Raw genomic sequence first — 27,624 nt, 5'->3', positions numbered from 1 at the left:
ATGTGACGTAGTTTCAATCCGCCCCTGTCATAGAACAATGTCGTTTCATCTTAAACGACAATCTCACCAGTTCATTGTACGCTGTTTAGCTCATATTAATCAAGTATTTTCCTGCATGACGCGCTGAAACACGTTTGTTCTCGACATGACACATCAACGCATTTAGACAACAACACCTGTAAACTTCACGCATTATTGCAGTTTGAATGACAACTAGAATTAAGTACATAATAGTAAATTGACAACAATTCATTATCTTTTGACATTAAAAGTTGACAAATAATGCAAATACACAATTGAAAAGAAAAATCACGTATTTCATTTACGCACTTAAAACAGCCACTGTAAGGGTAGACTGACATTAGGGTAAGTTGAAGCCAATGTTAGTGGAAATTTGGCGTCTAATCTAGCTTGAAACACACAATTTTAACTATCAAAGCACAAACAATACCTGATGGCTTGGTTAGTTCCAAGTGAATAGTTCATACATGCAAACAGAATCTTGATACATTGGGAATTTTCAGTGTGTTTACAGTTCAACTTGAACAGTTCACCAAAATATAGATCAGAAATTATAGATGAAATCACAACATAACATTTTACAAATATTTAATATCGTCCGCAGATGTAAAAACATTTTTAGTTTTTCTTTATCTGTAATTATAGACAGAGAGACGTGTTTATGTCTAAGTTTCTAAGTGTCGACGACATCTATTTTTATACTAATTACATCTTATATGATAAATTGTTAGCGTAACGAGCAATCTAGTGTTCAAGTTATCTAAAGTCAAAAAGTTGCAAGCTTTGCTCACTTCTAAAATACATTGACAATCCATGAAATCCACGACAGTTCATACATATTTATGTTCGTGTAAAAGAACTGAATGTTTAGTTGTTTTATGACGTTTTTAACATGACTTTTTTGAATTAAGGATTTGAACTTTTTGCAAACTAACAAAACTCATTATAAACAATAGATAACGAGTTGAGATCTACCATTATCTAAATTTCTAATGAATTCAGCAAATAAAAGATTCCCCATGTGTGAGACAGGTCTAAGAGTTAGACTCCTAAGAATCGAAGTTCAAGAATAACTTAACCCATCATCATCACTCGCGGTATCCTGTGAGGAAAACCGTCTTTAAATTCTACCTTCGTCACGTGATCGTTACTAAATGATATTCACCAATTTACTAAAATAAATCTTTTAGATTTACACGAGATTCCACGGCATATCGCTAAGACTTCCTAAATCTCCCGACTCCATTACATTCATAAGTAATGACAAACTATCTTCCTCATCATCATTCAAACCAGGATTTTCCATCGCTTCAATTGCACCTTGTATTCCAGCTAATTGCTCCATTAAGATACCATCCGTTAAGTTGTTATGCTCCTGGCCGAAATCATCCTCCTGGCTCATGTCAGCATTTTCCCTTTGGTTCTCTTGCGCAACACCACGAACAGAATTTCCCGTCTCGCGTGGCGAGTTTTCAGTGAAGTTAGACGTCCGCGGAACAGATTTAGGTCTGTCGAGGTTAGAATACTTCGCAGATTGAGAATTCCTAAACGTTTTGTAAAGTAAACTGATAGTTGATGCAAGTTAATTGTTAGGACAATGGGATATTTCATGTGACGTCATAGCAGCCATGTTGGTCGGTTGTTTCAAGATTTTTAACATTCAACTGAACATGAAATTTTCGACTAACGTGGCGGCCACTGAAAGCACACTGTTAAATATTCCACAGGCAAAATGAAAATCAGACCTTCACTGTCAAGAAAGATGGAAGAAATTCCAAATAAAGACATTACTTACACTTTTAATTGCTGTCCAATTCTTCTTGCTTCCTCCGCAAGAGCTACACCTATATCACCAACGCTGTTAAGCCTGCTGGATTCATCCATCATTTTAGGTCCATTGTTCAAACCACGCTTTCTCTGAGATTTCACTAAAATCAGACAAGTACACATGTTTTCATGTGCATATATTAAAACCGTGTTAGGATTAATATATTATGTATATACTCTGATGATGGCTTTGGAATAAAGTCGAAACACGGTGCCATCCAGTAACTGTTATAGTGGCGAGAATCTCTCGTCCATACGCAGTTTAAAACAGATTTGACTCGTCTCCAATCCCTGTGGGCTTGGTAGCTCAACAGGTAGAGCGGCGGACTAGTATCCCGAAGGTGCGAGTTCAAATCTCGTCCAAGTCACATGTTTTTCATGAGTATATTAAAACCGTGTTAAGATTAATATATTATATAAGTACACATGTGCAGCTCAAATAACTAGACAGATTTTGAAAACGTATGAGTCTTAGATTCTGTGCAAAATGACAAAACATACAACAAGAACACGCTTAACGATGTCATTTTTGAGTTTCCTATTGGTTATGCCTTTATCTGGGTATAGAAACTATTGAGAAATGATCATTATCAGTCTGGAAAAAATACTGTCATTTTTGAGCTGCTCTAATATTGATAAATCAAAATGAGAAGTTATTGGAAATGAATGATATCAAAAATTCTAAAGCATAGCTTTGTTTTATTGGTCAAAGAAAGACCGGGGGTAAAAACCCCCTAATTTTGCCTTCATATTTCGAATGTCATGCAAAAAGATTTGTCATTTAAGAAGTCCACTACAGTGTGTCGCGAAAACACAGACCATACATAAATCAGCTCATTTTGCGTTTTGCAAAATACCGTTAAATTATGCAACAAACTAAGTCGATATGCATGTCTAAAGCCTGTTTTCCACTAGCCACGTATCGTAACGTATCGTAGCAAAACGTAACATGGCGCATGCGTGCTTGCGCCTATTGACCATCAAATTCATAAGCACGCATGCGACTTCCTACGTTTTGCTGCGATACCTTACGATAGGTGGCTAGTGGAAAACAGGCTAAAATCTGCGTGTTGCGTTTTTTGTTTCAGGCGCACTGCATGAAGTATAGTGCAAGCAAAGGTTTATTTCATTATCAATTGCTTGTTTGTCTAATTTATCAAACAAATTATGGTGAAAAAAAATACAAGTTGTATTTTCAAGCAATCTAAATTTTTTTATACAAACCCACCATAAGTTTGTCGATTTCAACGAATCGAGCTTACACTCACCGTCATTGCTATCAAAATCAGTCAATTTTGTAACAGATTACACAGGTTTTCACTCATAACTTCATCATTTCCATCAACGTTGTTTTCTGATGAGTTCTGAAAGAAAATTGGGGAGCATTTAAGTAGAGCATTTGAAGATGAGCATTTGAAGATGAGCATTTGAAGATGAGCATTTTAAACAGAGCATTTCAAGCCAGCCATGTCATAAAACACGAGGACTTTTGAGGTTTATCTTCCTAATCTTACTAATGCTATTTAAAATGAACAAATGAAGAATCAAATAACGTTATGTTTTTTTCCCACAAAATAAATATTAAAAAAGAAAAATAGAAATCATACCAAGTTTGCATAACTATTCTGAATAGTACTGAATGGAATATCTGGAGGAATCGAACTACAAAAAAATAAACAACTATGGCAGCGAGAAGATTATGTACTAAGCACAGAAAATAAAGACAAAAATTTAAGCGAGGGAGAAAATAGTAAAAAAAGTAAAAGAAAAAGTTAATGATTGTAAAAAATAAAGAATTCAGAAAGATTTCATATGAAATCAGTTTCAATAAGTTGTTTTTCATGATTGATCCTCATTTTACAATAATCTTTACAGTCCATAACCTCACGATAAATAAACTAACGATAAATAACCTCACGATAAATAACCTCACGATAAATAACCTCACGATAAATAACCTCACGATAAATAACCTCACGATAAATAACCTCACGATAAATAAACTAACGATAAATAACCTCACGATAAATAACTTCACGATAAATAACCTCACGATAAATAACCTCACGATAAATAACCTCACGATAAATAAACTCACGATAAATAACCTCACGATAAATAACCTCACGATAAATAAACTAACGATAATTAACCGCACGATAAATAATCTCACCTTATGACGACACTTCTTGTGACAATATAATCAACTTCTTTCGACCATGGATTACGAAACACTACCGATGTAGTCTTTAGGGGTATATAGTGCCCAGCCTTTGCGCGGAATCTATAGATTACTTCCGGTTGTGAACCACATTTTTTTCTAAGAGCTTTGTGATGGGCTTGAGCAACAACTCTTAGGTCATCTTTGTGAAAGAAATTGTAAGCTGATGCTCCAATCATTTCGTCAGGATAATAACCAAAAATCTTTGTAAAACTGTAGAAAAGGAAATTTCATTAGGCACGATTTTATATTTTAAGCAAAAGTTGTTTTAAAGATAGGAATTGCCATAGTTGATGGCCAAAATAACTTAGGAGTTTTATAAAAAACTGTTTTAAAACAAAAGACCCTATGAATTTAGGCAGTACTTCTGTACAAAACAACAGTTTTGACAAATAAATATGATACAATATATACAGTACCTTTTATCAACACGTATAAACGTTGCATCAGCTTTTTGTCTCGTCTCAAACTCACTGATCTCGTCCAGTTGACTGTAGTCAGTGTCTTCTGTATCAACGTGAAACACACGACCAACAGCAACAAGACAACTTCGTGAATTAGGATCACTTGATTTAACATCCTTCTTTGGCGGCCATGATTTTAGGTATCCTTCGTATGATACTAAATTATTACGAAAAATGAGAACTTAGTGAATATTGAGATAGCGCGATAAGTTTTATTCCAAGAAACTATTTGGGGATGTTCGATGAAAAGAAAAATGGAAAATGGTATTACAAACAAGAACAGTTGAAATTTTTTTCCAAATGCATGGTCAAATCTCTTTTAAATGTCAAGATAAAATTTCTTTCAAAATCACGAAATAAAATCCCTTTCGAAGGAAATTATGAGATCCCTTTTAAATGACAATCTTTCAAGCTTAACGATGAAATCTCTTTAAAATGACATTTTCCCACAAGAGACAGATCATTCGTCTGGACGAATCATCCATTTAAGTATAAACAAGAGACGAACTACCTACACGAACCACATGCAGAAGAACTTGGCCATTTTTTCCATATTCCGTATTTATACTAACGAAAGAATGATGTGCCAAGATGTACTACTCATGCATGCACTATACACCAAGATGTACTACTCATGCATGCACTATACACCAAGATGTACTACCCATGCATGCACTATACACCAAGATGTACTACTCATAAATGCACTATACACCAAGATGTACTACTCATACATGCACTATACACCAAGATGTACTACTCATGCATGCACTATACACCAAGATGTACTACCCATGCATGCACTATACACCAAGATGTACTACTCATGCATGCACTATACACCAAGATGTACTACTCATGCATGCACTATACACCAAGATGTACTACCCATGCATGCACTATACACCAAGATGTACTACCCATGCATGCACTATACACCAAGATGTACTACCCATGCATGCACTATACACCAAGATGTACTACCCATGCATGCACTATACACCAAGATGTACCACCCATGCATGCACTATACACCAAGATGTACTACTCATAAATGCACTATACACCAAGATGTACTACCCATGCATGCACTATACAGACAATTAGTCAAATAATTCGTTTTGACGAATGATTCGTCAGTTTAAAAATGAACTCGTAGACGAACTAAGTTTTGCTTTCCCAAGTTCGTCCAGACGAATCATCCATCATAAATGTCCAGTATAAATCGGGCGAATATGAAACCTTTTTCAAATGAAAATGTGAAATATCTTTAAAATGGCGATTATAGTAACTTCCTAATAATATATGCGATATAAAATAAGTACTACGCAGGAAAGAAAATCATTTTTCAAAAGAAAGTTAAAACTTAGTTGAATTTATATGATCGTTTATTCTGTAGTTGCAGTGTCTACTTACACGAAATCAAACATGCACCCGTCCTATAAATGTGTAGATTTTAAGCCACGGCGCATAGAAGTAGACAAAAACCCATAAAGGAATCGAGAATGATAAAACCTACCGAGGACTGGATCTCTTTCATCCACAAAAACGTTGGCTTTGGTTTTTCGTATCGTTGATTTCGATCCAAGATTCGGCACATCTTCGGCACGCGCTCGTTTCTTCATCCGACAAAGAAAATTGCGCTTCGCTCCGGGACACAGACTGCCACATTTCTCAATGTCGCCTCTCAATAAAGGAGATTTCTGTGAGATATTTTTCTTTTCTTCATTTTCCGAGACAGTTGTGGACAACTGCGCCTTCACCAAGGCAATATCTTTGCTATGAATCAACTCCAGAAAATCAAATCCAACCAGATCGTCCTGAGAACATTAGACATAAAAAAGTTATCTTCACAACTGAAACAAAATTTTATGTTAATATCGCATCTTGTGGTAAATAACGTTTAAAAACAGTTTTTCAAATTTCAAATTTCTTGGCTTCGCAAATTCTATGTATCTTAACATTAAAATTTTCTCGGTAAAGATAGATCCTTTGACATAGCTTTAGGCAAATATTACACTGCACATCTATAGAAACTAATATGTCAGTGGCGGATCTAGGGTACGTCAAATAAATTGCAGAAAGTAATATGTTAGTCGCGGATCTAGGGTACGTCAAAGAAATTACAGAAACTAATATGTTAGTGGCGGATCTAGGGTACGTCAAAGAAGTTACAGAAACTAATATGTTAGTGGCGGATCTAGGGTACGTCAAAGAAGTTACAGAAACTAATATGTTAGTGGCGGATCTAGGGTACGTCAAATAAATTGCAGAAAGTAATACGTTAGTCGCGGATCTAGGGTACGTCAAAGAAATTACAGAAACTAATATGTTAGTGGCGGATCTAGGGTACGTCAAAGAAGTTACAGAAACTAATATGTTAGTGGCGGATCTAGGGTACGTCAAAGAAGTTACAGAAACTAATATGTTAGTGGCGAATCTAGGGTACGTCAAAGAAATTACAGCAACTAATATGTTAGTGGCGGATCTAGGGTACGTCAAAGAAGTTACAGAAACTAATATGTTAGTGGCGGATCTAGGGTACGTCAAAGAAGTTACAGAAACTAATATGTTAGTGGCGGATCTAGGTACGTCAAAGAAATTACAGAAACTAATATGTTAGTGGCGGATCTAGGGTACGTCAAAGAAGTTACAGAAACTAATATGTTAGTGGCGGATCTAGGGTACGTCAAAGAAGTTACAAAAACTAATATGTTAGTCGCGGATCTAGAGTACGTCAAAGAAATTACTGCAGTCCATTTTGCTATTTTTTTACATTTCTTAGCCCCTTAGATACAAGTCCATTAGTAAAGTTATATTCTTTGGAAATTCAAAACCAATAATGTTTTTATGAAAGTACTTTAACTTTAAAATTGAGCAGCTATGATCTATTTTGACGATCGCCAATGATCTTAGTGAACATCAAGCTACCTGTGATATGAACAATATTTCTTCAACTGTATTTGTGACGTATAAAATCTGTCCTCGATCACACTCCACCACAATTAAAAATCCACCGGCGGCCTCAGTAATAAGGTTCCTCAAGTCATCATCAGACATAAAACTAGGCTTATGATTGGTCTCTTTTGATGGTTCCCCCGAGCCTGAGGAAAAAACACATTTAAAAATTACTTCATCCTTAAGGATATGTGTTACATCGCACTTGGTCATAAGTTGATGACTAATGTAGACCTCTGGTTCAAGTGTATTGTCTTAGTTTAGGAGTGTGTAGCCACATTGTCTTAGTTTAGTAGCGTGTAGACATATTGTCTTAGTTTAGGAGTGTGTAGCCATATTGTCTTACTTTAGGAGTGTGTAGCCACATTGTCTTAGTTTAGGAGTGTGTAGACATATTGTCTTAGTTTAGTAGCGTGTAGCCATATTGCCTTACTTTAGGAGTGTGTAGCCATATTGTCTTACTTTAGGAGTTTGTAGCCATATTGTCTTACTTTAGGAGTGTGTAGTCATATTGTCTTACTTTAGGAGTGTGTAGCCACATTGTCTTACTTTAGTAGTGTGTAGACATATTATCTTACTTTAGGAGTGTGTAGCCATATTGTCTTAGTTTAGTAGTGTGTAGTCATATTGTCTTACTTTAGGAGTTTGTAGCCATATTGTCTTACTTTAGGAGTGTGTAGCCACATTGTCTTAGTTTAGGAGTGTAGCCATTGTCTTAGTTTAGGTGTGTAGCCATATTGTCTTACTTTAGGAGTGTGTAGCCATATTGTCTTACTTTAGGAGTGTGTAGCCATATTGTCTTAGTTTAGGAGTTTGTAGCCATATTGTCTTACTTTAGGAGTGTGCAGCCATATTGTCTTACTTAAGGAGTGTGTAGCCATATTGTCTTACTTTAGGGTGTGTAGCCATATTGTCTTACTTTAAGAATGTGTAGCCATTGTCTTAGTTTAGGAGTGTGTAGCCATATTGTCTTACTTTAGGAGTGTGTAGCCATATTGTCTTACTTTAGGAGTGTGTAGCCATATTGTCTTACTTTAGGAGTGTGCAGCCATATTGTCTTACTTTAGGAGTGTGTAGCCATATTGTCTTAGTTTAGGAGCGTGTAGCCATATTGTCTTACTTTAGGAGTGTGTAGCCATATTGTCTTACTTTAGGAGTGTGTAGCCATATTGTCTTACTTTAGGAGTGTGTAGCCATATTGTCTTAGTTTAGGAGCGTGTAGCCATATTGTATTACTTTAGGAGTGTGTAGCCATATTGTCTTAGTTTAGGAGTGTGTAGCCATATTGTCTTAGTTTAGGAGTGTGTAGCCATATTGTCTTAGTTTAGGAGCGTGTAGCCATATTGTCTTACTTTAGGAGTTTGTAGCCATCTAGTTTACAAAAAGATGGTGGTCGTCTTCCTCAGGAGCATGTATTGTCTTAAATGTAAATGTGAGTGTGAAGCCATTTATATTACACCACGTAACACAAACTTTTCGTAAAGTTAAGGAGTGTGTGAACCTGTAGTTTAACAGTTTGTAGTCCTCTTGTAGATAAATGAACAGTGCTTGAGTTCAGAGAAAGCAAAAACAGTATGTTAGTCGAGAAATATGTCACAGTTCAGAAAAACGATTTATTGTTTAAGTTACGACAATTACATTTGCCATCAGTCTGCTATTTTCAATAAATCCTTGATTAGTTTTTAACCAACCTTTCAAGGCCTTCATATGTTGCACAGCATATCGTAATACAGTCAGTTTATCTGGTTTTTTGCTCACTGAGGGAGGTATCGGGATCATAATGGATAAATCATTGATATACTGATTCATTTTATCCCGACGTCGTTTCTCGATCTCGCTATGTGAGCTTCTAAAATAAGAAATGACTTTTTAATTGAATTCATGTAAAACTCTTGGTGATTGGTTGAGGTGAGGTGAGTGACAGTGAGTAAGTGGTGTTACCTAAGGTGATTGGTCGAGGTGAGGTGAGTGACAGTAAGTGAGTGGTTTTACTTAAGGTGATTGGTTGAGGTGAGGTGAGTGACAGTGAGTAAGTAGTGTTACTTAAGGTGATTGGTTGAGGTGAGGTGAGTGACAGTGAGTAAGTAGTGTTACTTAAGGTGATTGGTTGAGGTGAGGTGAGTGACAGTGAGTAAGTAGTGTTACTTAAGGTGATTGGTTGAGGTGAGGTGAGTGACAGTGAGTAAGTAGTGTTACTTAAGGTGATTGGTTGAGGTGAGGTGAGTGACAGTGAATGTTGCTGGAAACCTGTCAGTTGCAATGGTCTCGATCATAATACCATGTCGTCAATGATAAATATTAAATTATACAAGACAAATTACAGGAGTGTATTAAAAAGAAAATGATGAATTCGGCTACTCAATATCCATTCTCCTTGGAATGAACTGTTCTAAGATGCACTCTGTATGCAGGGTGTATGGAAAAGATATTCTTTAGAATATGATCTATGGTGAAATTTCAATGCCTGATCATTATATGACCTAATACCACTGGTGGATTACTGCGCATGTTCTGCGATTGAAATTTAATGTAAAAAATGGAGCGGATAAAAAACCTTAATCAGAGGCGTAACTGGAACGTTAATTGGGTGTTTATATTCATATAGTCGGTTGTGCCCTCTCTACTGATTTCTTTTGAAAGTAAAATAACTTTCAAAAGAAATCAGAAGGGCACAACTGAATATATGAACATCCACCCCCCCTCCTCCCAATTAACGTTCCAGTTACGCCTCTGACTTTAATGCTTGTCACAAAGATATGTAATATATGTGCGTATATAAGAATACTTTATGCACTCGAAGGCTTGGTATACTAATGGCTTTCAAAACTATAGATAATTTATTCTTATATACGCACATATATTACATATCTTCTCTTCTGTAGATAATTTATTTCTTAGTAAATTTTGTAATTGTTTTTGAACAAAAGCACGCCCCTTGTGGAAATCAACCCCAGTTGACAAGGCCAGCGTGTCAAAATAAAGATTTTCATTCATTCATTCATAACATACGTCATTATACACCCTGAATATCCATATAGCAAATGTGATCATGCTCTAAAACCTGCTTTTCATTGGCAACTACAGCATGAAAATAAAAGACAAAAGAATGAGATGAAGCTTCTGACGTAATCATCGACATAAGCCCCCAATCACAAGCACTTGCGCGTTAGGTAGTACAGAAGCAAATTGAAAAGAATTCCTTTTGTTATATTTCCTCGAACTTCAGGAGAAGATGCAGGGGGGGGGGATCTCAAAACCTGCTCATCTTTGAAATCAGCCAACATTTAGAATTTGTACGATTTAGGTATACATGATCCCTAAGCAGACATGAACACAATTCGTATGTACCATTGTTTTAATTGCGTTTACAGGTTTTTGAAGGATCAATTTGCGCAAATTCTAAAAGTTGGCTGATTTCAAAGACGAGTAGTTTTACAAAGACACCCCGTAATGCATGAATGCATGTACGCTACAGACACGTGTATGAAAGACGTGCGCATGTTTATCTTGCCTTATGATATGAATTCCTACTGTTCAAATCAACAAATAACCCGTCAGCTGTACACTTACGTAACGATATAATAAATAATTTTGCAAAGCATAACTCTCATAAATTACTGTTTTAATGAATTTGCGTCGGAAGCTGTAACCGTCAAATGATTTGTTTCAATTACATAAAGAATGCTTCTAATGCTGTTCACATTACATAAATAATTTTCTAGAATTGCCTCCATTAAATATGGAATCTTACTAATACTGTTCACATTAACAAATCAATTTTTCATGGCTAAATGACGAATCACACGAGTAACAGCGAAACATTGTAAAACTAAATAAAATGCCTCAGTTCATGCAATGTGTTCGAAATATGTTCCTCTTCGTCAAAATTAAATAAAAGACAACTGAGCGTAAAAAAAGCACGAATTATAAAAAAAAGAGGAAATTATCTCACTGCCAATAAAAAATTAAGGTGTGTATTATATTTCAATGTGCATGGCTGTTCCCGTGCTTTTCATAATAATCTTACTTACATGTTTGTAAATGTAGATCGTCCACGTTGGTATTGTCCTGAGAAGGACTGTTTTTGTTGTTGTTGACTGACGTTTCGACAACCTTAGCGATAGTCATCTCCAGAGTCAAAATGACTCTTCAGAGATGAACTCTGAAGATGACTACCGCTAAGGTTGTCGAAACGTCAGTCAAAAACAACAAAAACAGTCCTTCTCAGGACTATTCCAACCAGGACGATCTACATTTATAAACATGTAACGATACTCCCGGGTTCAAACCATTTACTTTAATCTTCACTTAGGAAAGAGTCAAAGCAATTACAGAATACGTTGAAATGTAGAATTACATAAATCAACTATACGCCACATTTGCATGCTTATCAATGATAAACGTTTGTATTTTCTATAAGAGTACAAAATGGCATGTTAAAGAAACCAAGAAACTCGTTAGTGAAAATGATTTCTTGCTACTACAGCACATATCACAGAAAAAAATTGCGGATCTATAAGCTATTGAAGTAAGTATACAGAGTGAGATCCTGTCACTGGTAAAAAATTATAAATTATACCTTGAAACAAAACAATAATTGAACACGTGCACAAGTTCGTCAAGAGCAAGCTGGTGTAATTTTTAACGCACTTTACAGTGTGTTGATGATTTTGATCGCAAATAAAAATCTAGAATAAGTTTCTCCTATACATAAAAACATGAAGTGAAGAAATATACCTTTCCAAGCTAGAGATTTCGGTATTGTCCATTTCTTGCTTTATACATACTCATTGACAATCTTCGTTTGGTTGTTTTCAACGTGTGCAATTTAATTTTCACTATACATTTACATCATACATAGGTTACCGTGGCTTGCTTAAACCTCAATGCTCACCCAGTTTATGCAATACAGAAATATGAAAATGTGTGCTTTATAATCATTGCTATGTCAAAAAAAAAACATACAACAGCTGGCGAATATGTCGAAATGCAAACATAAAACAGCTGGCGAGCATGTCAAAATGCAAAGTCGTGTTTAGTTTGTGTTATTAACAATTTTATTAACTTAAAAGTTTTGACATACATATTTCAACAGCTGGTAGACATGTCGAAATAAATACACCTCATGTTTAGAACAATGATAATTTTAACATCCAAGTGTTTAGGTAATGAGACGTACCTTGGTTAATGAAAAACTGAATCCATCTAATTTTTAAAGACATATGAATAAGTCTACCATTATTTTGCAATTGACACGGGGAGACATTATTATTTCCTTTATATATACATGAGCGCACGTGCGACTGTTAGCGCATTACGTACGACAAAACAGATCTAAAATGAATACATCCTGTCTTTTAAATAAACACCCACACTCTTCCAGACAAAACATTTATTCGTCAACTAATTATGTAACGCAGACAGCACACGTTTCTTCACAGGTACGCACCATGCACGTGCGAGAGTCATAGATTGAGTGAAAATTATGTCTGAATGAAGGGATTAATGTGGGGATTGCATAATAATCGTCTTTTCTTCGATTTGTTGAACATGAAAGTCAACGAATTCTTTCATTGAAATGAATTATATCTCTTTTCTGAAGAAAACGAAGATTTAACAGTCGTTAATAAAAGGTATGAATAAAAAAAATAATAATACGCATTATGCGAACATATAAATCAAGCGTAATTCACAAAACTTGAATGATGTTAAAAGGAAATTTTATCGCACGTACGCCGAGCTCACTCATAATCACCACATTCATTGCGTGGGGCTTTAAAACCACATTATATAGGAATTTTCAAGACTGTTGTATTTTTTCTCCACAGGCTTCTTGATATAAATTAGCATTAATCTTGCCATCGCTAGAACAATGAGCTTGCCGCCATTGAAGCGCAAATTCTCAGCATTCGCACTCGGACAGCGTGAGTGAGCTCTTAACACAAGGTGACGGTCTAACTAATTAATATTTACAAGGATGATTTAGAGCAGTGGTTCTTAACCTTTTGTTGGTCACGGACCCCCAAAACATTCTAATGAAAGCTTTTGACCCCTTTAGAAGAAACACATCGCAATTGTCAAAATTAGCTTTTAATTAACTTAGTAATATAGTCCAGAAATTTGCAGACCAAACAGAAGCAAATTAATAATTCAACGAATAATAATGAATAATAAATCAATTACCGAGTCAATTAAGTTATACAACAATTACAAAACCATAAAGAATCAAAAAATACAGTGCAGTAACCAATAAGTAGAACGCAAATAACTTTTTAAATCAATGCGAAGGTTGCTCCTGCTTATCTTCAACAAGAACACGAAATTGTGGGACGGTTTTTGCCAGGGCCACACGCATGTTATCCTTAGCATCCAACCGATTTCGCTGTTTCGTTTTGATAGCAAGAAGAGCAGAAAACCCTGCCTCACAGAGGTAGGTAGTAGCAAAAGGAATAAGAGCAACCATGGCTCTCTTCACCAGGCGAGGATACGCTTGTGCCAAGGAACACCAGAATTCTGCAAGGTTCTTTGAATTGAATTCGCTCCTTAGCATTTGCATTGTCCTCAACTCAATGAGGTCATCTTTGGCAAGATCGTCATCACCAATAGAATTTAGATCTGCAAGAAATGAGTTGCGAATCCACAATTCAAAATTCGGATCATGTGAGCAATAACTTTCAAAAGATTGCTGCAATCTGTCTAATTTTTCGCGCATATTTCCACGTAGAGAGGAAAGCAGGGCTTCAGTATTATCGATTCGAGTTTGAGAGATCACTTCCTCCGGCATTGGGAAGTTGGCAAAGTTGTCTGTCTCAAGTCTTCTTTTCCACAAAGGAAGCTTTGCTTGAAAAGCCTGCAGTCTTTCTGTAACGTCCATAATCGTTACATCTGGTCCTTGAAATGACAGATTTACTTCATTCAAATGACCGAAAATATCTGCCAAGTAAGCTAAGCCATAAAGAAACTCCTTTCTGTCAAATTGCACTGATAGAGGATTTTGTTTTTCTCGTAAGAAGAATGAAACTTCCTTTCTCAGTTCCATCAAACGCTTCAAAACTTGACCTCTCGAAAGCCAGCGAACTTCAGTGTGGTACAAAAGTACTTCATGTTGTGCACCCATTTCTTGGCAAAGTCTTTTGAATATACGATTGTTTAAAGCTCGAGCTCTGACAAAGTTGACGATCTTTACAGAAACAGACAAAATTTCTTTTAAAGCTGGTGATAGAGTTTTTGATGCCAATGCATGTCGATGTAGAAAGCAATGAGTCACAATGATGTGAGGAGCTTCTTTCTTTACCAACGAAGCAAACCCTGAGGTTTTTCCAAGCATTGCGGGCGCTCTGTCGGTACACAAACTACCAATATTTCTCTTCCAATTGAAGTCTTGTTTGGCAAAGAAGTTGTTCACCATCTCTAATACGTCTGCAGCCTTTGTAGTTTCTGAGAGAGGCTCGCAAAATAGGAATTCTTCTTTAATTGCATCAGCGTGCATATAACGAACATATACAAGAAGCTGGGCACACTGAGAGACATCTGTGCTTTCATCCAGTTGCATGCTAAATGGAAATGGTGATGCTTTAAGTTCCTCCATTACTTGTTTCAGAATATTATTAGAAATGTCAATAATTCTGGAGCTGATGGTATCGTTTGACAAGGAAACAGCTTCAAGTTTCTTTCTTTGTTCTGTGCCACATACTAGCTCAGTCATTTCCAGAGCACACGGTTTTATCAATGTCTCTCCGATAGTGTGAGCTTTCTTTGCCTTGGCAATGCGGTAAGCGACCTTATAAGATGCTTCAAGGCTTCTGCGTCTTGATGAATCCGAACTTCGGCAAAGTCCCTGATTTCTCAAGTCGAGCCTTCTTAGAACGAAAAGAATCAACACTATCCAGTGCGTTTTTAGGATGAATAGATATGAGGTGCTCTTTCAGTTTCGCTGGCTTCAAACTTGCATTGGCAAGGACTTTACCACATAGAAAACATTGCGGCCTTTCGCTGCCATCACTATCAGTAATAAAGGTAAAACCAAAAGCTACATAATTTTCACTGTACTTTCTCTTCTTCGACATTTTTTTAAATTGGTAAAATTTTTAATTTATTTATCCTTCCAGGTTATAAACCTTTGTAGTAGAAAACACATAAGCAAATTGACAGCTTTCTATAATACTCAATGCAGCATACACGTGCACGGTTTTTTGTTCAATCTATTTATTCTATTACGACATAGAGTCTATGTCGTAATAGAATCATACACAATGTCTATGTCATAGACATTGTGTATGATTATAGGCCTATTTATCACAAATGCGATGTGTAAGAAACATTAGACTACTAATTATAAATGCACAATAGAAAAGAAAAACATGTCAATCATACTTCAGTTAAATATACATATCGAAGGCGAAAACATCTTGTTTTTATTCCGTCCAAAGATTTGTGAGCATATATTTCGAACGATCATTAAACGATGTTGCTTTTTTAGGTTCTAATCGGTCAATAGAAATACGTAGCCTACTGTAGATATTCTTATTTGGATTTGCGGACCCCTTAAAGCACCATCATGGACCCCTTAGGGGTTCATGGACCCCAGGTTAAGAACCCCTGATTTAGAGTGTAAACTTTTAGCTTAAAATATTTTAGGATAGTTTATAAACAAACGGAAACTTTATGTTGAAATTTAAAGCGTCGCATAGCTTTTGAGAAAGTACGCAAAAGATTGCAGTCAGTTTTTCTTTTAAATCAGAAGCGTAGCCAGCAGGCGAGTTAAGACATGCTATATAAATTTCGTAACACTATCTTTAATCATTTCTTTAGAGATCTGTTGATTTCACATTGGGTGAACACAGAAAAAATTGCGTGACGTATCAAAATATCACTGTTTAAAAAGTTTTTGCTATATTATGTAAAAGTTAGTGTTAAAAGTACATTTCAGTTAGTCGTTTTAAACATCAACACCGGAGTTTGTTCTTTATTCAAAGGTCGGGTGATATCAAAAGTTAAAATACTAATATTTTCCAGCAAATTTCAACTCGTTTCCATGGAGACAGGCTTAGGTCACAATGTAAAACGATAACTTACTTTTTTTCCGGCTCCATCTTGGGTAAATTTGACATGTGTACGTCACAATCTGAAAGGAATTATGGGTAGAAAGTCATTATTACCATCATTACTATCTACAAAAACAAAAATAAATATATATTTAAAGTGCCTTATTTAAAGCATGAGTTATACATCGAAAAGTTATTTAATTCACCTTCACTACAGGTTAGGTACACTTCCTTTGGCAAATACAGAGGCGTAACTAGAACGTAAATTGTGGGGGGGGGGGGAGGTGTATATTTATGTATTCTGTTGTGCCCTACTGATTTCTTTTGAAAGTAAATTGAATTTCAGTAAAAGTTTTTAGAAAAGAACGAAGGCAGCGGGTTAGAGTTTAGGGTTATAAGTTGGAGATAAGGTTTAAAGGTTAGGGTTATAGGTCGGAGTTAGAGGTTAAGGTTAGAGTTGGAGGTAAGGTTTAAAGGTTAAGGTTATAGGTTGGAGTTAGAGGTTAAGGTTAGAGTTGGAGGTAAGGTTTAAAGGTTAAGGTTATAGGTCGGAGTTAGAGGTTATAGGTCGGAGTTAGAGGTTAAGGTTAGAGTTGAAGGTAAGGTTTAAAGGTTAGGGTTATAGGTCAGAGTTATAAACTAAATATTGTATTGAATTTAAAAACTTGAACATTGAGGTCAGGGTTAGTTTGTTAGTTTTGTTTTATATTTAATTTATTCCGCTCCTCATTAATTTATCTTATTTCCTTTTTATTGTTGTAATTTATGTATCATATTACTTTTATAAAAACCTTGTATCACTTATTATTTCACTTATATTGAAGATGGCATCATGAGATGTTGAAACTTGTCTATTTTAAAAAAATTGATATATATTTTCAACTACAAATTATAAACCCTTCAGTTTTAACATAAAATGTACAGATATTTATGTTTTTATTTATTCAGGATATCTACAACACTTTGGCGTTTTTAACTGGGGTTCTGCATCATAAAAGTTTTGAAAATATCTTCAAAAGTCATTAATAACTACTCATATACGTAAATATAAGCACACAAACATCCTAACATAACATAATTTTATAAACAAACAATAAAACGTGTGCGCTGATTGGTCTATAGCTGTTCTTGCATTAGTCTTACAAAACGGTCGGGGCTCCACAATTAAATCAACCAAACAATCATGAGAATTTGCAAATCAATAATGACTTGTTTTAAAGTTGTCAGTTTTGCATCATTTTTATTTTATAAAAGAAATTAAAGATGTTTTTTGTGTTTGTACTGGCTTATGAAAAGTTGCAAACCTCGGAAGAGGTGTGTTAAGTTAATTATTTAGGTAGGTCTGCCATGGCGAAAGACGAATTACCTTCACATTGTTATTCTTCTCAGATTGGTCAACAAATGCCATGGCACCACACACCACATTGTAAATAAATTATTGGAAGATTTTACTTTGCTCAGTCGAGGGGTTGTGGTTTGGGTAATTGGGTTGAGCATCATATATGAAAAATTAACGGTTTTAGTAACTATGTATATTAATTGGAAATCATCAAATATGGTTCATACTAACTTTATTGGCTTAAATTAGCAGGCAATGTTGCCGTATCTTTCATTTGGTTGGAACACTTTTCACTCAATAATAACCAACTTTTCACTCAATAACAACCAACCCCAAAAAAAAAAAACAAACAAACTTTTCTCTCAGTTTAATGATACACACTGAAGATTTTGTGTATATTTACTGGCTTACTATACATAATGTGTAACTAGACAGGTACTGTGGAGTCTAACCATATGTTTAACCAAACTATTGGTCAACCATAGGTTCTGGGTTCAACCATACAAAATGTGTAACAAGATAGGTACTGTGGAGTCTAACCATATGTTTAACCAAACTATTGGTCAACCATAGATTCTTGGTTCAACCATACAAAATGTGTAATTAGACAGGTATTGTGAAGTCTAACCATATGTGTAACCAAACTATTGGTCAACCATAGATTCTATGTTCAACCATACAAAATGTGTAACTAGACAGGTACTGTGAAGTCTAACCATATGTGTAACCAAACTATTGGTCAACCATAGATTCTATGTTCAACCATACAAAATGTGTAACTAGACAGGTATTGGGTATAATGTAATGTGCACAAATGCTGTGTAACACTTTACATTGTGGAACCATACATACTAGGTAATCATACATTGGGTCTAAGTGCTTGTCTGGAGATTAAATACTGACGCAAAAGTCAAAACATGGTTGAATGAATACATAATTGACTCAAAGCTTAATTGACAGAAAACTTGATTGACTTAAAGCTTGTTTGACCCAAAGCTTGACTGACTCAAAACTTCATTAACTCAACTAGAATTTACTAGACTTCATAAATGAGAATTTAGTAGACTTAATTTTATTGGAATTTAGAATAAGAAATTTCATTTCAGTAATGTTTACACAACTCGAATTGAACTTCTGATGTCTACTCTATATTGTCTTGGCAAAATAAGATTTGTCTATGATTATCTGATTAATCCCTTACAATGTGAAATACTATTTTTCTATTCGTACCACAGCCATACAAGGAACAATAACATAAAACGCCACAATGTATAAAGAGTTTAAAGTCAGAACACCAAGATTAACTAGCAGTATTTAGGTTTAGCATCTGATTGACTAAAATGTAACGCAGCTATTTTCAATAGATTTTTATTATCGAAATAAAGCAAGATTTCATAGGCATTCAAATTCGTAAGCAATTATTTAGCAATTTCATAAAAATATTATGATTGACAAGCCATTTAAAAATAATTTGATGACAGATCTCCCAACTAGTAGAATTATTTTAAAACTTTCTTGTGAAATACACCAGTATGATAAGCGTTCTTCTCGCATAATAAAACACAATTAAAATCGCAGCAAAAATAGGCAGTTCTTTAACAATACCTATTTAATTACCGATATGTTTGCTAGAAGGTTTTGTATGTGTGTGTGTTGTTTAGACTTGCGAGAATTTCACTCCAATTACAATGGATTATAGAAAGTATGAGTTCCTTCATTTCCGATTGAAAAGAGTGCTGCAAATTTCAGCTGTTACAAAGTGTGATCAACATCTTAGATAGTATAATAATGAAAGCTTTATATTGATATCAACAACAAAGATTTCAAATGTATTATTTGCATTTACAAGACGACGGAGGTTGTTTTCTAGAACATTCTCTCTCACTCAAATCAAGAAATATGGACGGAAAACATCGTAGTTATCTTTGAAATATCCTATAGTTCTTTAAACCATGAAAATACAAGAATTATTCATACAGAAGTACAGTACATACTTGGGATTTCATGGTCTGACATGTTCGCTGTTTGATATCTTCGTTTGGTTTAAATTTCACAGGATAGCTTCTTGCTATTTAGGAACATAGCAAAATATTGCGATAATCCAACTATCATAAAAAATCGATTCTTCATCATACCCTCAAGAATGGCTAAAAAAATAATTATCAAAGGAAATATCGAATCGTTCCTGAATAAGCTCGGGTTACTTATCTAACTTGTTACCATCCTTCAAAAGTGTTACATACACACATAAAGACACCTTTTGATAACACAAGTTTTTAATCAAAGTTAACGTTCATTTTCACAAAAAAATGTACGTCTTTCATTATATTTCCGGTGAATGATCACAAAGGTTTTTGCATTGTAGACAGAAGTAGGTGACTACATTGGTGAAAACATATCTATTAAAGTTTTTTTTCTTTTTAAAACGACAAGAAGCAATCATCGCCGAAAAGAAATTGTTAGTTGAAAACTTATTCTTTCAACGACGCTTAAAAATGAGTAAATCAAGGTGAGATGTCAATCAGAGTTTGTCAATGGACTACTCTGGTCTCTGGAGAGGTTCGTTAGCCTTGACAAAAGCTCCGTTTACACAATATCGGATTGCTTTCGTAGCTGCTTGAATATTCAGCTGTGAAATTGTTCAACGTCAGAAATACAAGCAAATCGACTAAATCTATCTGCTTAATTAGCTTTTACTCCGTACAGTTATCCCTTTTAAAGCAAATGTAGACGTCGTGATCAGAGAATCCGGTATAGTGTAAACGCAGCCAAAGTAAGTTGATGGACAATTGAACATACAAGTATTACTGCATGAATGATACCGCGTTTTCATTCAAATGTAAATATAATTATTTATTTATGTGTTGACACATCGTCGTCTTTTTCATTAGCTTCTCTCATTAAAGTTGGCGGCTATTTGGATGAAACTGTGAGTTGAGATTGAGAACGGAGTGAAATGATTTTGATGCATTGAAAAGAGTCGGAACATGTCGCAACATCAACTTTATAAATAAGTTTTATTCATTGATTTGAAAAGAAGAAGAATAGCAAAAAAGCTTTGCAGGTGGCAAAAACATCTGTGGAATTGTAGTTTAGAATTGAATACTCAAAAACAAAGATAATGTATGCTGTAGAAATAAAGGAATATGGGTGGGCAGGGGACGAACATCAATTTACATCGAGAAGAACTGAGACAAGTAAAAGATAAAATACTTGTGGTTGTTGACCGATGGCCGATAGTAATGGAAGATGTGAAAGCAATTTAGAGTTGAGAGTAATAATAAGTTTCAGTTGAAAATAAAAAAAAGGCTTGCAATATGTTCAAAAGCTATTACAGTCAATTAGTCCTGAGGCGAGAATTTCCGTTATATTTGGATTTTGTATTATAGACGGTAAAAAGTGAATTAAACAAAATTAAATACGACGGAAATAGAAATAGTAAGGATGATGATGGTAGCGAACCATAAGTAGAAAATAACAAACGCGAACATCCAAAAAAAACAATAAAAAAATCTTGTTTGTTGACATAGTAATAATAACTTGCTGAGAAATGATAAAGAGATGGCAACTGGGAAAATATGAAAGTACCGATAGAGAAAAGAATGGGTTTGAAAAAATAATCAATCCAATATGACTGTACGTCTAAAATGGATTGTGTGAAATGATATAGACAAAGAAGAAGAGCAACGTTATAACTTGAATGAAATTTAATATATCATACAACTGGACAAAATGTTTATGACAAAAGTGAATGTTTGCTGTAAAGACATCCACAAATTTAGCTTCTTGCTTGAATGTTTTCGTTTTATTGAATGTCAGGTTTTCACAATTGCATAAAATTTTTAAATCGATGAACAGTCTGTTTCATAGGCCTAGAAACTGATTGAAAACAGAGGTGAGGCTGAAAGTGACAATTAGTTGACCTGACCTTTATTCTTCTAAGCTTTAGGAGGCTTTGTAGGTTTTAAATCTTCTTGAGTCTTCACAAAGACAGCACTTGAAGCAAGTAAAGAAATCTTTATTATTTTGTTTTTATTTATTACAATATATAATCATAGTACAATCAATGCAACCACAGGAGATCCACAACTGCGGTTTTATTATGAATAAGTAAAGAATTTGTCTCACATTCATCCATCGGGTCAATCTCGCCGGACATTCGCGTCACGTTTAGTCTTATCGGTACGGAATGAATAATTTAACTAATAACCAGAAAGAATTGAAAGACTTAGGAAATGTTAACCTTCAATTTTAGAGGTTAAGTACCCTCTATGATAAACTTTGAGCTGCGTACGCCAATGGTCTCTTCACTTTCACATAATGCAGTTCAAAGAAAACCAGATTAAAATAAACCAAAGGGAAGTAGTTTCGTCGCTTGTAGTGAACATGGAAGAGCTACAGTATTTAAAAACTTTCAAAGCACTAGACCAAAGAATGTGGCAGGGTATACCTTGCGCAATAATCATGATTTATAAAATAACAATACAACGCGCGCGGTGATTGATTTACAGCTCAGTCTGCATCAGCCTGTGCAAAGCAGTATGTGAAGCAATCCGACCTGAGCTCAAAAATTTCAGCTCAATAATTTAAATCACTTCGAGAGAATTTGCAAATCAATCATGAATACATTTAACAGGAAAAACTTAAACATTTATTTTAAAGTTATCTGTTTCGTATTCATGTTATTTCATAAAAGAAATGATGTTTTCCATGTTTACACTGGCTTATGCAGACATCGAAGTTTCGCGGTCGCTGTCAGACAGGTAGGTTGCTAAGCAATGAAAAGAAGTTACCAACGAACATGACGTAATTTTTGCATAATTTATTTTCTTACAATCATTGATATCTACAGGCACATTTTTGCCAAATATTTCTACATTATATTTTGCGTGACAATATAAAAAAATTTATCATTTTAGCAGCAAAAATTTCATTTCATTAGGATAATTTTGAGAGAGTGCAAAGATTCCGTTGACTAAGTTTGATAATAATGAATTTGTAAACGCTGGAGCCCCAACCATTTGTTAAACATTGCGCTCAACAGGAAAGCATTTTCAAAATATTAATGCTTAATGCTTGAATTTTTGTCGTATCCGCTGGGCTTAAGGTTTAGATCAGGGATTGAAATTACTAATCTGATACAGAAATTCAGTTTCCATAAAGTAATATTTGTGGAAAATGACAGTTTAAAAACAAAACATGAATTTGCCATTAATTTCATTTGAAATATTGGAATATTATTTGGGCTGCGTGCTCATATTTCCACTCCAACCTTGAGCGATCTGTGTTAAACTTCAAGGAACTACGAATTTTCATACAAAACTTTCCTTATCGTTAGTTGGTGAAGATAATTGAACAAAAACATCCATATTGCCATTTTCAGTAGCAGAGCTAATGAGACTGCATGAATCTGTATTACGGCGTAATCCCTTGTCATGATAAAATGATCTCTCAGTGAATTCAATGGATAAAAATCGTTCAAGTTTTTCAACAATGGAGAAGAAAGATAATCTATTTTTGTCTTTGTATTCCCAGCATGAAAGGATGATCTCCGTTCTAAACACAAATAAACAAACCTACTGACAGGTTCTAGCCATCTATATTTTATTCTAAATTACTGCATATTTATAAAGAAAATCAAAATTTTACATTGCCCCGGCAAGTTTATGCCTAACATGGTAAAGGGGACATCAGAATAAGTGTAACATGGTACAGGGGATATAACAGTGTACATTTAATCTAACATAGGCACAGGGGAGAGGGCGGGACAAACATTTAATCCAACATAGACACAGGGAGGGAGGGAGAGACAAACATTTAATCCAACATAGGCACAGGGGGAGAGAGAGACAAACATTTAATCCAACATAGGCACAGGGGGAGAGAGAGACAAACATTTAATCCAACATAGGCAAAGAGGGGAGATAGAGACAAACATTTAATCCAACATAGACACAGGGAGGGAGGGAGAGACAGACAATTAATCCAACATAGGCACAGAGAGAGACAAACATTTAATCCAATATAGGCACAGAGGGAGAGGGAGAGACTCACATTTAATCCAACATAGGCACAGAGGGAGAGAAAGACAAACATTTAATCCAACATAGGCACAGGGGGGAGATAGAGACAAACATTTAATCCAATATAGGCAACGGGGGGAGGGAGGGAGAGACAAACATTTAATCCAACATACGGAAGCCAGCAATGACTTCATTAACATAAAACATAGTAGAACACATACAAATTTTTAGGAAATGATGACGGAATTTCCATCGTGTTTCCATCGAGAACAAATCTCATGACTTCTTCGTTAGATTTTCCTTGATATGGTTGTTCAGCAAGAGTTGCCATTTCCCAGAGAACAACACCGTAGGACCTTTGATTGTTGAAAAGAGCAATGAATAATTATCCAAAGACATTCCTGATTTAACTTAATGCCAACTGTATTGTCAATGAATATGAACAAAAACAGTGTTCCTACGAAGATATACAGTATTACAGGAGTACACTAAGATTGGTTTTTCACAGTAAACTTTTTCATATAGTTGTAATGTTGCTTGCAGTAAAGTAAGTGGTTTGAGCCATTAATATCGTTTCGTGTTTGCCCTTGTGGATCTACAAGTTAAGTGTAGTCTTGAAAAAGACTGTTGTTGTTGGTATTGACTGACGTTTCAATTTTTAGTCATCTTCAGAGTCCATGATGTCGAAACGTCAGTCAACACCATTACCAACTGTCTTTCTCAGAACTGTACAAATCTCGACGACATTCATCTACACAAATGTACTGTCCGTTGTTCCGGCGATACTTTCAAATAAAACTAGACGTGTTTTATTGTTTACAGTTTTTTCTAGACATTCCTGTCCATCATTCAATATACGTACCACAATCTTTATATAATCGTGAATTGAGCTGTAGCAAAAAGTTTTACTTACCATACATCTGATGCGCTACAAAACACTCCATCTTTCAACGATTCAGGAGCCATCCAACGGACAGGAAGGAATCCTAAGCAATGAAATAGACATAAAAAATAATAAATGTTACATATTCAACAATATAAATGCGCCCTATCCATATTTATATAATTCTCTTCAAAAAACATCTTTCAAAAATACTTCAATCATCACGAACCTTTGCCGCCCTTTCGATAATAATCTGTTTCATAAACATCACGAGCCATTCCAAAATCTAAGAAAACAACAGACATATCATCAAAAATTCGCATGCACACGTTAAATATGCTTTCAAATACCGACATTACCTCCAATCTTACATACATAATTACCAGATACCATGCAATTCCTTGCCGCTAGATCCCTATTTGAGCAAACAATAAGTTATACATAAAGTTTATCATTAAAGAAAACGACGATAGATATTCAAGCAATAGATCGGCATTTGGAGGTTTGAAGAAAAATAAAGCAGCAAATGAGAAAAAACAACTTTGTACAGCGTATACACCATTCAACTTAAAAAAATGCTCCGGAAATTAACAAATTTTGGATATCTTTCATATCATCTTCTTTACTTTATTTAAATCTAAGATTGTAGTTGTGAGTGTGAGATGTAAAAGTACTTACAAACATAAAGAATGTACTATGCCGAAAGAGGAATTAAAGTGTGCCTATCTACCAGCAAATTTTTTATTGATGTTAATAAAAGTAGGTTTGATTTCTGACGCATCAGTAAAAAAATTCAATGCGTCCAAATCGTTGTCTTTCACGGCGGTTTAAAGTTCCTTCAATGGATCTTGTCCGTCGTAACATGAAGTATGGGTCCAGTCTTGCCAAATTCTGACGTCATCCAAGATATTAGTATATATATTTAGTATTAATGATTCCCTTGAATGATGCCAAAAATGTAAATCGTTACAGACTTTTCTAACGACGGACAAGGTTAATGAAAAAGAGCGTTTTTACCAGCTTAAAACCACCATAAAAACAAAAATCAAAAACTTTTTTACTGATGTGTTAGAAACCACACCAAGATTTAATATTGCAAATCAAAATTTTTGTTGAAAGGGGTACTTTAAAATTCTTTATAAAGTAAAATATGGATAGCACGTGCTCTTATTGGTCGACGACCCTGTTTGGATCGGATCATCTACAAATATGGACAACACGTGCTCTTATTGGTCGACGACCCTGTTTGGATCGGATCATCTACAAATATGGACAACACGTGCTCTTATTAGTCGACGACCCTGTTTGGATCGGATCATCTACAAATATGGACAACACGTGCTCTTATTGGTTGACGACCCTGTTTGGATCGGATCATCTACAAATATGGACAACACATGCTCTTATTGGTCGACGACCCTGTTTGGATCGGATCATCTACAAATATGGACAACACGTGCTCTTATTGGTCGACGACCCTGTTTGGATCGGATCATCTACAAATATGGACAACACGTGCTCTTATTGGTCGACGACCCTGTTTGGATCGGATCATCTACAAATATGGACAACACGTGCTCTTATTAGTCGACGACCCTGTTTGGATCGGATCATCTACAAATATGGACAACACGTGCTCTTATTGGTTGACGACCCTGTTTGGATCGGATCATCTACAAATATGGACAACACATGCTCTTATTGGTCGACGACCCTGTTTGGATCGGATCATCTACAAATATGGACAACACATGCTCTTATTGGTCGACGACCCTGTTTGGATCGGATCATCTACAAATATGGACAACACGTGCTCTTATTGGTCGACGACCCTGTTTGCATCGGGTCATCTACACCAGAAACATCAAGTAATAGTTAATTAGCACAGGGGAATTAAATATCTTTGGTTTTTAATATCACGAAGTCCTACCGATGTACAAACTTTCTATCTGAAAGATACGCCATTCCATCTGCTATTTCAGCAGCCATTTGATAAAGTTCAAATTCAGTTGGGGGGTGAAGCAATGGTTCTTCTTCAGTGTCCTAGAAAATTTAATCCGATGACGTTAACTGGACTTTTTCCAAAATAACAGATAGCCCCAAATTTAAAATCATAAATACATGCGCTGGAAGTTGATGAAAATAGAAACGTCAAATGTTGAAAGCTTCCGTCGGTCCATAAAATATTTTATTAAACATTATAAAAAAAATCATAAACTGGAAAGGTCTGAACAATGCTGTCGACTAATCTGACAAAACAGAGTTGAACTCAATTTAAATAGAGCAGGACTTAATGGAAAAGCAAATATAAAAGTGAATATAAAAATTCAGGGTGTTACATCACTTACAGGTCGTCGTTTCCTTAAGAAACCCTTCAAATCACCATTTTCCATTAGCTCCATCATTACCAATACTGGATCACCATCAGAGACTACGCCCAATAACTGTACAACGTGATTGCAGTGAAAAGCTCTGTAGAAAATGAATATAGAACGAATTTCTTTTGACTATTCAAATGATCCCTTAAACAAATTCTCACAAACTTAATAGCAGAAAAATCGATTTGTTTTTAGTTGAAAGCAGCAAATTTGATAATCTGTAAATAATGCAGCTACGAGTGTGATAGATTACACAAACTAGCAGCATTGCATCTGATTGGCTACACAAACTAGCAGCCATGCATAGTAATTGGCTACACAAACAAGCAGCCATGGATATTAATGGCTACACAAACTAGCACCCATGCATAGTAATTGGCTACACAAACAAGCAGCCATGGATATTAATGGCTACACAAACTAGCAGCATTGCATAATATCGGCTACACAAACTAGCCGCCATGGG

General features: G+C 35.2%; 3 protein-coding genes and 1 non-coding gene across 4 annotated transcripts in view; 2 read left to right on the top strand and 2 right to left on the bottom strand.

Annotated features, from left to right (window-relative positions):
- Positions 1 to 592: 592 nt before the first annotated feature.
- LOC124454789 (protein cycle-like) lies at positions 593 to 20,070 on the bottom strand. The gene is made up of 11 exons (XM_047005542.1): positions 19,869 to 20,070; positions 16,567 to 16,615; positions 9,183 to 9,340; positions 7,465 to 7,637; positions 6,053 to 6,353; positions 4,489 to 4,690; positions 4,022 to 4,282; positions 3,456 to 3,510; positions 3,149 to 3,212; positions 1,817 to 1,949; positions 593 to 1,565 (listed from the first exon to the last, which is right to left on the bottom strand). Exons 1-11 carry the CDS (start codon positions 19,888 to 19,890, stop codon positions 1,214 to 1,216), a joined length of 1,770 nt encoding a protein of 589 aa, XP_046861498.1. The 5' UTR covers positions 19,891 to 20,070; the 3' UTR covers positions 593 to 1,213.
- On the top strand, positions 2,145 to 2,216 carry Trnat-agu. Its single transcript has one exon. It is a non-coding gene; the product is annotated as a tRNA-Thr (tRNA).
- On the top strand, positions 12,868 to 27,106 carry LOC124454466. Its single transcript, XM_047005277.1, has 2 exons — positions 12,868 to 13,124; positions 25,925 to 27,106. The coding sequence occupies exon 2, from the start codon at positions 25,931 to 25,933 to the stop codon at positions 26,657 to 26,659; it is 729 nt and encodes a 242-aa protein (XP_046861233.1). The 5' UTR covers positions 12,868 to 13,124; positions 25,925 to 25,930; the 3' UTR covers positions 26,660 to 27,106.
- LOC124454787 (insulin receptor-like) overlaps positions 22,682 to 27,624 on the bottom strand; it is a 27,044-nt gene continuing 22,101 nt past the window's right edge. Inside the window, exons 26-32 of the mRNA XM_047005541.1 lie at positions 27,129 to 27,252; positions 26,711 to 26,823; positions 25,140 to 25,195; positions 25,010 to 25,066; positions 24,811 to 24,883; positions 24,119 to 24,253; positions 22,682 to 23,430 (exon numbers count right to left, since the gene is read on the bottom strand). Coding sequence (XP_046861497.1) covers positions 23,187 to 23,430; positions 24,119 to 24,253; positions 24,811 to 24,883; positions 25,010 to 25,066; positions 25,140 to 25,195; positions 26,711 to 26,823; positions 27,129 to 27,252 — 802 coding nt within the window. The 3' untranslated portion in view covers positions 22,682 to 23,186. The remainder of the gene's footprint in view (positions 23,431 to 24,118; positions 24,254 to 24,810; positions 24,884 to 25,009; positions 25,067 to 25,139; positions 25,196 to 26,710; positions 26,824 to 27,128; positions 27,253 to 27,624) is intronic.

This window comes from Xenia sp. Carnegie-2017, unplaced genomic scaffold (assembly GCF_021976095.1).
Source record: "Xenia sp. Carnegie-2017 unplaced genomic scaffold, XeniaSp_v1 HiC_scaffold_3, whole genome shotgun sequence".
Taxonomy (NCBI): domain Eukaryota; kingdom Metazoa; phylum Cnidaria; class Anthozoa; order Malacalcyonacea; family Xeniidae; genus Xenia; species Xenia sp. Carnegie-2017.
The sequence above is the reverse complement of the archived record's forward strand: the minus strand, read 5'-3'. Positions and strand labels throughout refer to the sequence as shown.

Coding starts and splice junctions, on each gene's coding strand:
- LOC124454789 (XM_047005542.1), bottom strand. CDS start 19,890: ATGTCAGACCATGAAATCCCAA. Junction 4,691..6,052: donor TGAAAGAGATCCAGTCCTCG/GTAGGTTTTATC, acceptor GTAATAATTTAG/TATCATACGAAGGATACCTA. Junction 4,283..4,488: donor TTTATACGTGTTGATAAAAG/GTACTGTATATA, acceptor CCTTTTCTACAG/TTTTACAAAGATTTTTGGTT.
- LOC124454466 (XM_047005277.1), top strand. CDS start 25,931: ATGGATAGCACGTGCTCTTATTGGTCGACGACCCTGTTTGGATCGGAT.